Source organism: Eucyclogobius newberryi, unplaced genomic scaffold, assembly GCF_026437365.1.
Source record: "Eucyclogobius newberryi isolate DKJ021-1_F unplaced genomic scaffold, fEucNew1.0.hap1 SCAF_16, whole genome shotgun sequence".
Lineage (NCBI taxonomy): Eukaryota > Metazoa > Chordata > Actinopteri > Gobiiformes > Gobiidae > Eucyclogobius > Eucyclogobius newberryi.
This window is the reverse complement of record NW_027315790.1, coordinates 24,766,365-24,780,408: the sequence shown is the minus strand read 5'-3', so window position 1 is coordinate 24,780,408 and position 14,044 is coordinate 24,766,365. Positions and strand designations below refer to the sequence as shown.

At 39.3% G+C, this 14,044-nt stretch overlaps 1 protein-coding gene across 1 annotated transcript; it reads left to right on the top strand.

The window, feature by feature from the left end:
- The first annotated feature begins 674 nt into the window (after window positions 1–674).
- LOC140362048 (palmitoyltransferase ZDHHC3-like) lies at window positions 675–13,780 on the top strand. The gene is made up of 7 exons (XM_072448069.1): window positions 675–1,028; window positions 5,770–6,095; window positions 6,517–6,641; window positions 8,861–8,957; window positions 9,038–9,119; window positions 9,672–9,802; window positions 10,486–13,780. The coding sequence occupies exons 2-7, from the start codon at window positions 5,793–5,795 to the stop codon at window positions 10,642–10,644; spliced, it is 897 nt and encodes a 298-aa protein (XP_072304170.1). The 5' UTR covers window positions 675–1,028; window positions 5,770–5,792; the 3' UTR covers window positions 10,645–13,780.
- The last annotated feature ends 264 nt before the right edge of the window (window positions 13,781–14,044 follow it).

Sequence of the window (14,044 nt, the reverse complement as noted above, 5' to 3'; positions counted from 1 at the left end):
CTCGGATGCCAACCGCCATAAAACAACAACAACAACAACAACAACACAACAACTATTCTAGTCACAAAAACACATCATGACCTCATGGGCTTTGTAACGCCAAAGCGATGGGAGGAGTACTTTTACGGACTACGACAGAGTCTGAGGACTACGAAACGTCTGAGGAATAAAGTCTGGCGGTAATGCAACACTCGGATGCCAACCGCCATAAAACAACAACAACAACAACAACAACAACAACAAATTCTTTTATTGACAATGACTCTTGGATGAGAGTCGAAACGTCTATTTTTTCAAACTGAGTCCAGATGACTACAACTGAAGCTTTTTCTACTATTAAATAATAAAAACAAAATAATATTTGATTTGGTGGAATTCAGTATTCTATGATTGATAACCTATAAATTATTATTAAAACACATGGCGTCCACAGTTTCTCCGGCAGTTAACATTTCCTTGTGAACAGCGAGCACTTTGACGTTGTGTTATGAAAAAAACGAGATACATTTTTCTCCCAAACGTGTGATTTTGTGCTCCTCCATTGGGCTGTATTTATACTTTTCACAGTGTTATTGAAATAGATCCTTGTCATAGAACCATGCACACAACTCGCCGCGCTGCCACTGCCTGACAGACTAAACCCGGGGCGCATGAGTGACGAACAGCGAACACTTCCTGGTTTGCTCTGCGTGTTTCTGTTCATTTATTCGTCCATATTTCCTTCTTCGGACGTGCCCAAACTGAAACCACTGAGCAGTAAGGCGACATCTCGTTATAAAGACCCCATCCCGTCGTTGGCGTACGGTCGGGCGGGTTTGTTTTTGTTCGCGGCACATCGGAAACCGTGAGCGCGGCAGTGAAAGTGGAGCCGAGCCGCGGAGCTCCTCACAACAGCTGCCCGGGGAACAGCGCGCCTTAGCCGGGGAAAGGTTAGCAGCTGCGCCCCGTGGAAGAAGCGAGACCTCCTCATCTGCACGACAATAAAAGAGCTATCCGCAAACCCCGTGGACAGATTGGAGGAGAGTGAGGTATGTTATACTTGCAATGTATTTTTTTATTTTGTAGCCTGAAGAAAAAACATTAAACAAAACACATAAATATGGTGATAATGTTGTTGTGAGCCTCTTCCTGATCGTGAACGAGGAGCAGTCTTTATTCTTTCCTAAATCGTGTGCAATGAAGCCATAATAATGTGTTACTTTTAGTTTATCAATGAATATTCGTCTCGTCTTTGGAGTAAATGGGTAGAGGTCATCCCATGGCTGTAGGTGAACAGGTAACGATGTTTGTCTGCATTTAATCATGAGCACCTAATAGATTACTAAAAGGTCTTCTAATTTGTATATATTGTATATGTAAAATCAACAAATGATGGACTGTAATTTACCTAAAGTTGGTATGTGAGCCAGGGTTTCGTACAGCTTTATACAGAGATCATTTTATTCAATACAATTAATGAAGTATAAATGTCACTTATTGCCTCTACTGATTACAGATTGAAATGGGAGGTTTTGTCTATAGGAGTTTTTGTTTATAAGAGTTCTTCTATTGAGAGTGTTTTTTAAACTTCCTATATTCTGTGATCTGTCCTTTTCCTCTGTATCTGCTGCGTTGTATCAATGAAATTTCCCCATGTGTGGACAATAAAGGATTATCTTATCTTATCTTATCTTATAGTTACTTCTCTATGTTTTTGACTCTCCTACGACCATTTAGAATAGTTTTATTTTTTGGGGGCATAAAGATGACCAATAGGTTAAAAATTGCACTACAGGCCTGACCATAGTTTCTCTTCTGTAAATGGGAAACACTGATCAGCCTTCAACTTCCAAATATATGAGTCAAACTAAAGTGACTTACTGTAGTTTTGCAAGATTGTTTGCTCAATTGGTTTTCTTATCCTTGTACAGAAATAGAAGTACAGCCCAAACATGAGTAAAATAGTCTATAATGAAGAAAGCTGCTTAATCAAACTTGTACGGTCGATCGGAAATTCCTGTAGATTTTTTATATTTTTTTAATCTGAAACACTTTCACATCATATCCAAAGCAATTTTGTCTTAAATTCAAGTCCAAATACATAGTTTTTAAAATGTCCACACAGACTTTCCTTTTAGCAAATTAAAAATCTAATTGTTTCACCATTTAAAGAACCTCTAATCTGTATTTCTCAGTGACATTATAAGGAGTGGGTGATTTTTTTTTTTTTTTATTCAGACGCATCAGGAATGAGCAATGTCTTGTTTGTGATTAATGTGAATGGACCAAAAAAAAGAATCTGAAAAGTGCAGAAATATCACTTCATGCCTTTGTTTGGGAGATTACGTTTAGACTTTTCTTTCTCTTTTTTATGTGATTTTTAATAGTTTAAATTGTAGATGATCCATTCAAAAGTACAAACAACTGCGATATTATAACATTTTCTCCCACCTCTCGTCGCTACTCTTCATTGAAGTGGCATTTTGTTTGTTTATTAAACCAGGAAGTTCTCTCTGTATCCCATCAGCCCTTGCTTCATCTGCTTCCCTCCGTCACTCTGCTACAGCACACTCAGACAAACTCCTCTATAATTTATCGGCGGCGCTCAGGCATGATGCAAACTTATATAAAGTACATCGACGTGGTGGAAATAAAGCTTTATATTTTCTTTGGTTAAGGTTCTGGTATCTAAATCCATTTCATATTTAACTTGATCAGACAGTATACCACAGTATAAACAGACAAAATGGTTTCAGTATTAGTTTCCTGAACACAAACTCTACAGACATTTAATAATTGTCTTCTAACATTAAAAAAAAAAAAGTCAAATTTCTTCCTCAAAGTCTGAAATCTACTTCAAATCACGTGCCTTTCCTGACAGAAGATGGACTCTGGATCTGGATTATAATTTGCTTAATTGCCCTGTCCAGTTGTTACGTTTAGAACTCACGTCAGTTGATTAGTATCGCTGTAAACAAATGCTTTGTTTTCTCATCCCAACATCGTCTTTCCTGAAACAAGTTGGACCTGAAAATCTTACACGGGTGAATCAGCTAAATTTAGGAAGGAAGTGATGCACATAAATATGAGACCATCTTCAAACAAATGATATTGCTGTCTTATTTTCTATATTATACAGATTTTAATGATTTATTTAGACCCTACACATTAACTATGATGCTTTATTTTTGGATCTTCTTGTTCTAATTAATAGTGAGTGGTTTCAAGAGGCCTGTGAGAGGAATATAAAGTGACAATATCAATCTTTTTATCGTTTTATATATTTTGATTTGGTTTTGAGAATGTATCTTTACTCCAAACATGGACTGAAAATTGCTATTTGAGTCATGAATTCATTGTTTCATTTATTTGGCAGGGACAAAGCAGTCAGACCAAAACTCGTGCATCCAGCGGCCTCCAATCAGTTTAACAGAAGATAAAAATCGGCTGAATCTGGCCGTATCTCTTTTTAATGCAAAGCAGAAGAGACGGATGCTCAGTGAAATTCGAGAACAGGCTTTTGTTTTGTGGGAGATGCGCCAACCGGAACCAGAGCCACAGGTAAAGCTCGCTCTCCTCAAGGAAGAAGAGCTTCAATCAGAGTTTCATAAGAACTGTAAAGACAAACGAGATGAGATCATATTTATCCCCCAAGTCTCCTCAAACTAATTCACCGGGTTTGAAAGTGTAATTTAAAATGATACTTTAAGGTGCGCTGTGTAAACTGTTCGTCGCCTGCCTGTCTCCAACGATAGGTTATTGTTTTGCCTGTAAGGTTCCACAGAATGGCATTATATGTATCCATCTTGCATTTGTTCAATCACAAGTCGGGAGTCAAGATTTTTGTGATTATTCCGGTCACAATACCATCTTAAAAACAATAATAGTGACTATTTTAAAAGCAAAGTCGTTTTACTTTTATCTACGGTCCAGCTAAATGTAAACTATTATCTTAAACTGGTGGTTCTTGTTTTTTAACTTTTTTAATATTCCAGGTAAAGCATGCTGTAACATCACCTTGGAGACGAGCAGGTGGCGTACCCCCTGCCAGATAAAGTTACATAGTGCACCTTTAACAAAAGGTCTAAAACTGGACTGGAGCTGGGACTAGACTCAGGTTAGGGCCGGAACCAGAACTGAAACCATGTCTAAACCAGGACTGAATCCAGGACTTGTACTTGGCCTAGAACCCTGGCCTAGAACCCTGGCCTATGTTGAATCCACCCGAGGTCAGACCCCAAAACCTCCACCATTTGTCCCCAAACCACCACAAACCCACTGTCCTGAAGTGTATTGTTCTGTTCTGCTCCAGATAAACTCTTTAATCTCACTTTGTGCTTTCTGCTCGAGACAGAGAACCTTTTCTTCTGAGTTTTTTAATGTTTGTCCTCTTTTTGAAGTCAGTCTTTGTCCACACACTCAGAGAAGACTAAATGTAATGAGTTATTCATGAGCCGTGGCTTTGAAGCAGATTTAGTTTTATTCTTTACTGTAATTTAGTTGTATTTCTTTGCAAATGTGGGACTTTTGTAACATTCTGACTGATTTAAAGAGCGATGAATCATAAAAGCTGGGAACACTGAAGCTGATTTAAAATACTGATTTGTTTAAAGGTGAAAGTTGGATATCTTACGTGATGAACACTTTAGCTTAACTTCAATTAGAGTAAAGTGTGAGTTGTTGTTGTAATGATCCATTGATCCAAAGTCTTGGCTTTTTGACAACGTTTTCCTGCAATATTGTTTAAAGTGTTCATGCATTTGCCTTTGGATCCAATGAGAGATGACATGTATGATATCTGTAGCAGCAGATGCTTTCTCCACCAAATTATCCCGGACCAGAAGTGCCGTGGTCATAAAAGGATGTAAAAAAAATACAAATTCCCAAGAGATTGTTTGTACAGTTAAAATGATAACTGTTCAAACGGGTCGTCAGGGATACAGAATCACAACAAACACTTTGAACTTTTTTCTCTGAATTGATCTTTCTTAATACCTAAAAAATAAAATACAAACATGAACATTTGTATGCTTTTGACATGTTTGTGACAAGTGAGTTCCAGCTACTTTCCCCATGCTTTTTGTTCTTCAAAAATAACAATTAAAAAGGGCACTGTCCACAGACTCTTAAAAGATCAATCACAAATTTGATCACAATTGTCATACTGTCCATTGGTTCAGTTTCTATTGGTCTACTTTTTAGAACCGTATAATGTTCTTGTATTGAATTGTTCTAAAAGATTCCTACTGCATAATCTGCTCGTCACTGCCCACTCCTGGTTAGTTCTTGGATGGGAGATCGCTGTAACACCAGGGGCCACAGGGAGGGGGCGCTACAGGGTCTGGGTGGTCATCAGTTGCGGGACAAAGCAATGCAACAATGAGTAAACGCCATTGTAACGAGGGATGTCAAGAGTGTAAAGTTAATTGATACTCACAATATAATGATACGAACAATATAATCAAAAGAATTACACAATCGTTACAGCAACAATGAGTGATTTCAGTTACGTCTAAACGCCAAAAAAGTCAAACTACGTTACACTTTTTATGTAATAATGTCATTACTTTTTCATTTAGATTGTTTGATTTCATAAAGCTAGACTTGTGAACGAAGGCAAATTAAGGATTCACTGTTTGGTCAAAGTGGCAACAATCATGAATTATTTCAAAATCGTGACTGTTTCTTCTTACAATAATCACTCAATTGGGATATTGTGACATCGCTAGTGGCAACAAACGCTCATTAAAGTGGATTTTGCTCAAGTCTTTCTCTCTTCCTCCGTCGCAGCATGAGGTCGGAGCGGCCGTAGGATGAAGAGCCCCGCCCATCGCACCCGGGACATCGAGCGTCAGCCTGGCTACCTGCGCCCCGAGCACTGCGCCCCTCCCCCACCCCGCGCCTCCTCCGACACCATGTGGTTCATCCGGGACGGGTGCGGCATCGTGTGCGGCATCATCACCTGGTTCCTGGTCTTCTACGCCGAGTTCGTGGTGGTGTTTGTGATTCTGCTGCCGGCCAAAAACGTGCTCTACAGTCTCTTCAACGGAGTCGTGTTCAACGCTCTGGCCTTCCTCGCCTTGGCCTCGCACGCCAGGGCCATGTGCACGGACCCGGTACGTCACGACCTGCGCCGTTTTAGCGTTGTCTTGGTACTAAAGCTTCAAACTTTTATAACTATTATTTATTTTATTTATTTTATTTATTTTATTTATTTATTTTATTTATTTTATTTATTTTATTTATTTTATTTATTTTATTTATTTTATTTTATTTATTTTATCTTTTATTTATTTTATTTATTTTATTTATTTTATTTTATATATTACATTTTAGTTTTTTGAAAAAGGAAAGAATAGGCCTGATACTTTTTTTTATTCTCTACTTTTTCTATTTTTTCTTTGTCAGTGTTCACATGTATACAAACAAAACAAAAAAGAACACGTACAGTAAGCAGCCTTCAGTGTTCGCATTTCTTTAAACAACAAAACCTTTTTAAAACACTTTGTAACGTTTCTCGTTCTTCCTCTTTTCCAGGGAGCTGTGCCGAAGGGGAACGCGACCAAAGAGTTCATCGAGAGTCTGCAACTCAAACCGGGGCAGGTGGTTTACAAGTGTCCCAAATGCTGCAGCATCAAACCAGACCGAGCGCACCACTGCAGGTACGAGGGGCACAAGGGGCACGAGGGGCACAAGGGGCGCCAGGGCCGTCCTCCTGCAGCCGTCCCATCGCAGACGCTCTCCAGAGCCGGGTTTTTAGTGTTCACACAGATAATTGTACTGTAAAACTGACAAAAAGCTAGATGTTTTGACCTGGTTTTATGGTTAAAATCTGTTAAAATCTGTTAAAATCCACACTATTTATAAACCCTCTCAGCACAAATGCATTGACGATATGATTTACATGATATATTATTATTCACACGTGACACACAGTTGTTTTCGGCACAAAGGACGTCACAGCGGCTGAGTGATCTTACTTCACTTCACTTTACTGCGATTTATGTCTTGATTCTAGGATTTTGTTCACATTCTGACTGAAATCGGAGCTGCCAAACTTATAAAAGAGTTTAATAAATCCCAAGCATTTCCGAACACGTTTGTAGGTCTAAATCATCGTCAAAAGTCAGGATAATTTGCTGTTTGTCGGATAAACCATTGCAGCCCTTGCGATTTGTAAATTGCAACTACAAAGTACGATTTCGATTCGTTTGCGATAGCCTGTAACTCACACTGGTACAAACAAGCACATCAAAACTGTGACTGGAGCCCCAAACATGCCCGTTCAGAGCGCTTTTGTTGCACTTTTCTTTCTGTAGTCGAGGGGCGAGTTTGATCGTGGACTTGCCTGTGTTGAATGTAGAAGTACCGTCCACTTAATCGACACAGCGGACAGTATGAGTAGAAGAGCGTCCAGGGGTCATTGGTTTGTTAATGAAGGGCTTAAACCTGGCTCTAAAACACGACTAAAAGGTCTAAACCAAATCGACATCAGAACAAAACCGGACATAAACCAGGGCAAGAATAAAATGCCACTCTCTACAACGATGGCGTTAAACATGTATTTTCCCAACGTTTCATGGTTTTAAAACATTCCACGGCACATCACCTTCTGAAATATTACACCATTTAGTTAATAATTGTGCAGATATTGCCTGTGCTCCCGTGTTTCGTTCTTTCTCTTCGGTTATGACGATCGTTTTGCTTTTCTCGACTGCTCCAGGACCCTCCAGAATGACCAGTGATTTCATTAAATGCTTGTGCAACCTAATTCAAATTGGTCTTTTTGCCACGGAGCGTCCGGCAACACCTCAAGGCACAATCGGTGATGTAGATTATTATCCGTCGGGGTTATTTATTACAGAAAAGCAGTGCAATATCAGCAGCAGCGCCATAAGCTCCTGTCTGCCTCCTCTAAAACTGTAAAACACAACCTGGTATTTTCTCATCTTCTCCCCGGACAATATTATGATTTCTTTTCTTCTGCCGCGTCGTATTTCCCTGTAGACTTCACCGCTCGGTAATAAAGAGTCCCACTGGTGGATGTTTCCCGGGATCTGAGGCTTGAAAAGAGCAAAAACACTGCCAGAGTAATTGATTTGAAAGCAGTGAGTCATCCGCAGCCTCAAAGGGAGAGAATGGTGTCAGTTTAAATGAAAGCAGGGTTGTCCCGGGTGTGATTTTAGATCTATGGGTGGCACTCGTCTCAAAAGACACGATATCGCTCAAAAGTCTGTGTTTAAAGCTGCACTATGAGTACTCTTACGCTGCCCTAAGTGAACTGTACCCGTCTGTTTGAGGGCCACCGGCGTCCAGAGGGTTTAGCGCGAGATGATTGGACAAGAAATAACAAAATGGCAAAAAGCAGATGTAAATAAACACAATAATTTAGCACAAAATGTCAAAAAAATAATAAACCGTTTCAGATTTTCCTCAATAACGCACTTCATTTGTACATATTCTCAATGTAGAACCTGCAGTCATCATATTAAAGCCTTTGTTTGTCTCAGTGTTCACCTTTGTTTGACTTGAAATAATCATTAGTCGCTGCCCTAATTCTTACATAGAAAACATAAAGAACGCATTAGTCCAACAAGGAAAATAAAATAAAACAAAAGGCAAGATGTATTCCCATCTCGTTCCCTGCGAGTCACTCGTATTTAATTATTCATTTCCTTATTCAATTTTAAATGCTTTTAAAGACCATTAAATATTTCTGGCTTATGGGAAATGAGAAGAATTTAGACACAGCAACAGAACTCCAACCGCTCTGGAGTTGTTCACGGCCTCAGTATAATTATAATATCTAATTAGAATAAACACTGTGCACGCTTTAATCTATATTTCTAAACCTTTTATGTTTGTTTCCTTGTGTCCTCAGTGTTTGTAAGCGCTGCATTAAAAAGATGGACCATCACTGTCCCTGGGTCAACAACTGTGTGGGAGAAAGCAACCAGAAATACTTTGTGCTTTTCACTGTAAGTCGTTTATTCAGAGTTATTGTGGATTTCTTCTTCTTTAAAAAAAGGAGTGATTTATCATGATTTTTGATTTGCAGATGTACATTGCGCTGATCTCGTTCCACTCTCTCATTATGGTGGCCTTCCATTTTGTGTTCTGTTTTGAGCAAGACTGGGCAAGTAAGAATATTTCTTTTTTTAACGGCTTTTTCAAACTAATAAACTACATCTTATTGAGTGCTGAAAGACATCTCTGTCAGTCATTGACAAACACCTGTTGGTAAGAGTGCGTTCACATTTCATTGTAATAGATCAAATAACGCGTCAAATAACACGGGAAATATGAGTCAGATATAAGACAGAATTAAACCTACATTTTAATAAAACTAAAATTAGAACAAACTGGACTGGTGGCCATGGCTGCGTTCAAGGTTTCTTCATAGTTTAGTCCTGGTTTAGTTGTGAATTAGACCTAGTTTGTCCTCTGGTCATCCTTATTTTGTCCTGGTTTAACTCTGGACCAGGAATGTCATGATATCAAATAGTGTTGCAATTATTGTGAGACAAAAACGACACGATTTTAAAGATTATTCACGGTGACAACAGTGAAATCTCACATTTTCTTTCACGTTGATTACAAAGACGTTTCCTTGTTTAGTGGTGTTCTAGGTGTTGTGTGTAAGTCTAGTTTAGTCATGATAGTGTTAATGTAAGTGTTTCTCTGCGTGTCAGAGTGCAGCAGCTTCTCTCCTCCGGCCACTGTGATCCTGCTCATCCTGCTGTGCTTCGAGGGGCTGCTCTTCCTCATTTTCACCGCGGTGATGTTCGGCACTCAAGTCCACTCCATCTGCTCCGACGAGACCGTGAGTGACCCAATCAACACGATCTATTCGCTCAAATAGACTTTTACACTTCACACAGGAAGTTACCCGGTCACAGGATCTAAAATACTGTCTAAAATAGATCTAAATAGAACTTAAATAAGACTTAAATAAGACAAATAGATATCAACCAAACATTACAAACAAACGCACTCATTTTGGCAAAGTAATCCTTATGTTCTTCATGTTCAGTGTTTTCTGTTGATATTTTCAGCACCATTTTAATGTGATTTTAAATGTTTGATAAGTCTGTTGAGCTTCAGTTTGCAGAATGTAGGTGCAATTTCAAATACTTTTCATCACTCAAAATATATAATATTTCGTTTTTAATTGTTATCTGCTTTGGAAATGAGGCAGATTTTTTTTTTGATCACGCTGCAAAACTTGGATATGTTATCTGGGACAGCTTTTCTTCTGCTGCTCGGATCTATGTTTGAAACGATAACCATATGAGCCCATAAACCCAGCTCAAAACCCTGAAAAGTGTCTCCCATTGTTCCTCTTTAGCTCTAGTTTAGACCAAGAACCTGGTTGAGACCTGGTTGCACATGGAAGTCTGAGAACCGCTGGGTTAGTTTACTCCCCGTAAAAAAATTGAACTACGTGATACTTTGAGTCGTCTTTTTCCTGTTCCTAAACCCCCGATCGCGCTCCTCTTTCCGCAGGGAATCGAGCAGCTGAAGAAAGAGGAGCGGCGATGGGCCAAAAAGTCCAGGTGGATGAACTTGAAGGTGGTTTTCGGACACCCGTTTTCCATGTCCTGGCTCAGTCCGTTTGCCACACCGGACCACGGCAAAGCGGACGTCTACCAGTACATCGTGTGAGGAGAAGGGGGAAAACGACACAAACAAACCTAAACCTAAAACCTCTTTATATTTTCTTTACGGATATATCTTTTAAATGTCACTTTTTTTTATTATTGCTGTTCGGCGCGGATTGAGATTTTTGACACTCGGTGCTTCTCCAAAAAATAAAGTACTTTGGAAATAGTTAAGTAGATTAAGCACAGGTAGGCATTTATTATCTAATTATGATACTTTAGGTAGATAGAAATACTTTGAAATTTGATTAAAAACACACAAACAAATGCTACATAACTAAATACAACATTATACAAGGCATGTTTATTTAGCTTAAACCATTTTCCGTTGTGTTTTAATTTCATCCGATGCACCCGTTAAACTGTTTTTTTTACTACGATTACACTTTTCACCTGCAACTGAACGGCTTTGACACGTCCAAGAAGAAGCACTTGAATTCAGCAAGAGCGACTGAATTTATGGCCAGAACGTCAGATCATTTCTACAATCCTCGGCGTATGATGTGAAGCTGAAGTCGTTGCCCTAAAGCATCGCGCGGGACTTGCACCGGGGCCTCGCTCCCGTCTTCCTTTCTGTCGCCGTAATCATTCGTCACGCGCCGAATGCTGGAGTTTTAAAAAAAAAGAGAAAAATGCCTTAGATTTTAGGAGATAACGGTCATTGTTGCCTTAACGTAACTGTCAGGACGAGGCTGGACTGTGCTGGGGAACGATATCTGAATATTTGAGTGTTTTTAATGGTTTACAATGTCCACTTTAGACCTGGCATTTGAACACACCTTAAAATACGGGTGTGTGCTGTATTTGAAAAGGGGAAGTATTATTGTGTCACCCAGTTTATGCCTTTATTTACCTACATTACGTATTTAAATTAAACATAAATCAAGTTTATCTTGCGATTATGGGCTTTTAGTGGAAAAAACAATCCACAACAAGCCACTGTTTGTAAGAAATAATATACTTTGTGCTGTTCAAGTATGTGAGATGGCCTCGAAACTTGGCTCGAGTTATATTTTTATAAACATTATCTGGACTTTATAACACATCAAAAGGTCAGAAGAGAATAATCATGTTGAATAATACAGTTTATTCTTACTTATTCTCTCTCTAGAAGCCGTCAGTCACCATATTTCAGCCTTCATTTGGTTCATGGAGTATTTAAATTGTCTCAGTGCAATATAAATCATCGTTTGACTCATCGACTGCTAAAATGATCTTTAGTGTTCAGTGGAAAACATTAAATTAAATTAAAATTAACTTAAAAGGGGTAAAAATGAATGCTTCCACCAGTTTGTCTTAACATTTCTGGAGCAAAACGGAAGACGCTGTTTCCTTAACTGATTTAGTCTGTTTTTAATAGAAAAAAAAGACCAATTTATCATGAAGATTAATACTATATTAAAGTTACATTACGTGTTCAGAATTTTAGTATGAATTCATCGAGACTCTTCTTCACACCAAGTCTCCTCCAAACCAGAGCTAAACCAGGTCTAAAACCAGCCTAAAACCAGCCTAAATCTGGTCTAAAAGTAGCTCAAAGAAAGCCAAACTGTGAATTAAGTTGATTCAGAGTTAAACCAAATCTTGAGACAGTTTGAGAACTATTTGTGCTGTCGCATTTTAAATGCCTGGTCTAAAGTGTTTTTGCTTCCTCTTGCCACACCACATCTGTGCTCCTCCGACTTGATTGCATGACAAAAATAAACACTATCAGCAAAGCCATCACTGTGAAGGCCATCTGGAGGAGGCAGAACACTCGGGCGGCGCATCGTGAACAGACTTTGTTGTAATTTGCCCTTTTTTTATATTGCATCGTCAGCTCTGATCAAAACATCAGGAGAAGAAGCAGAAGCAGAAGCAGCAGCAGCAGCAGCAATATGTTCTGCAGCTGCTGTGAGCGAGCAGCAACTAAAGTATCACTTATTTTACGCTCAAATGTGTGCCCACTCGCCGAGGAAACCTGGAGAAAATGACCAATCAGGCGTGACATTATGGGAAGGTGAAATAATTATGACAGATTATGTTTTAATCGTGGCTCCAGAGAGTGGGTGGATTACATCAGGCAGAAGTTTCCTCTTAGATGCAGGAACATGTCAAGTAAAAAGGATTTGAGTTTGACAAGTGAGTTCTGGTGTCCTGCAAATTTAGACCTGGTTTAATCCCGGTTTAGTCCTGCAGGGATGGTTTAGTCCTGGTTTAATCTTGGTTTAGACCTGCACGGCTGGTTTAGACCTGGTTTAATCCCGGTTTAGTCCTGCTGGGCTGGTTTAATCCCGGTTTAGTCCTGCAGGGATGGTTTAGTCCTGGTTTAATCTTGGTTTAGACCTGCACGGCTGGTTTAGACCTGGTTTAATCCCGGTTTAGTCCTGCTGGGCTGGTTTAATCCCGGTTTAGTCCTGCAGGGATGGTTTAGTCCTGGTTTAATCTTGGTTTAGACCTGCACGGCTGGTTTAGACCTGGTTTAATCCCGGTTTAGTCCTGCTGGGCTGGTTTAATCCCGGTTTAGTCCTGCAGGGCTGGTTTAGACCTGGTTTAGATTTGCAGGGCTGGTTTAGACCTTGTTTAATCTTGGTTTAGTCCTGCAGGGCTGGTTTAGACCTGGTTTAGATTTGCAGGGCTGGTTTAGACCTTGTTTAATCTTGGTTTAGTCCTGCAGGGCTGGTTTAGACCTGGCTTAGATTTGCAGGGCTGGTTTAATCTTGGTTTAGTCCTGGTTTAGTCCTGGTTTGCTGCTGCTCTGTTTTCCTGTTCCGTTCATCAAACAGTTTTTATTAAACCTTTATAATGTTGCGTCTGATTGGTGACAAAGGGAACACATTCTCTGAGGTTTAACTAAATGAATTGCCTTTCATTGTGTCTTGACGAGCCTTAGTCACAAACGATGTTGAATTTGTTGATCGTCTGTCGCCAAATTATCTTAAAGACGGCCATCAACAAATGAGATGATCCGAGAGCTTTTAAAATAACACGTTTTAAAATGCTGGGGAAAAGTTTACACATAAAACACACCAGCTTTGTTGTTTAAGATATTAAAGTATGTATGTCAGTGGTCATGTTTGGACCGGTTTGTGCTGAGTGACCACAAATGTTACTTTTGTTATTGTTTGAATGGGGAATAAAATATATATGTGACAAACCAAGACTTTTACTGAATTGACATTAGCTTTGTTGTCATACACGTTGTATTCACTCGTAAAGATGCTTCGTGTAACTTTTCTGGTGGAGGATCTGCATTACATTACCAGGAAATGGACAAAGTTCACCATGAAATATGTTTATATACGTATTATTCTGTGTAGAGCCTGAAGAAAATGTAATTCTATCAACTGGAAAAAAGATTTAAGAGTTATAAGTTTTTCTTCTTGATCCACCTCAGATGAACAAGCGACTGGATGTGCGGCAAA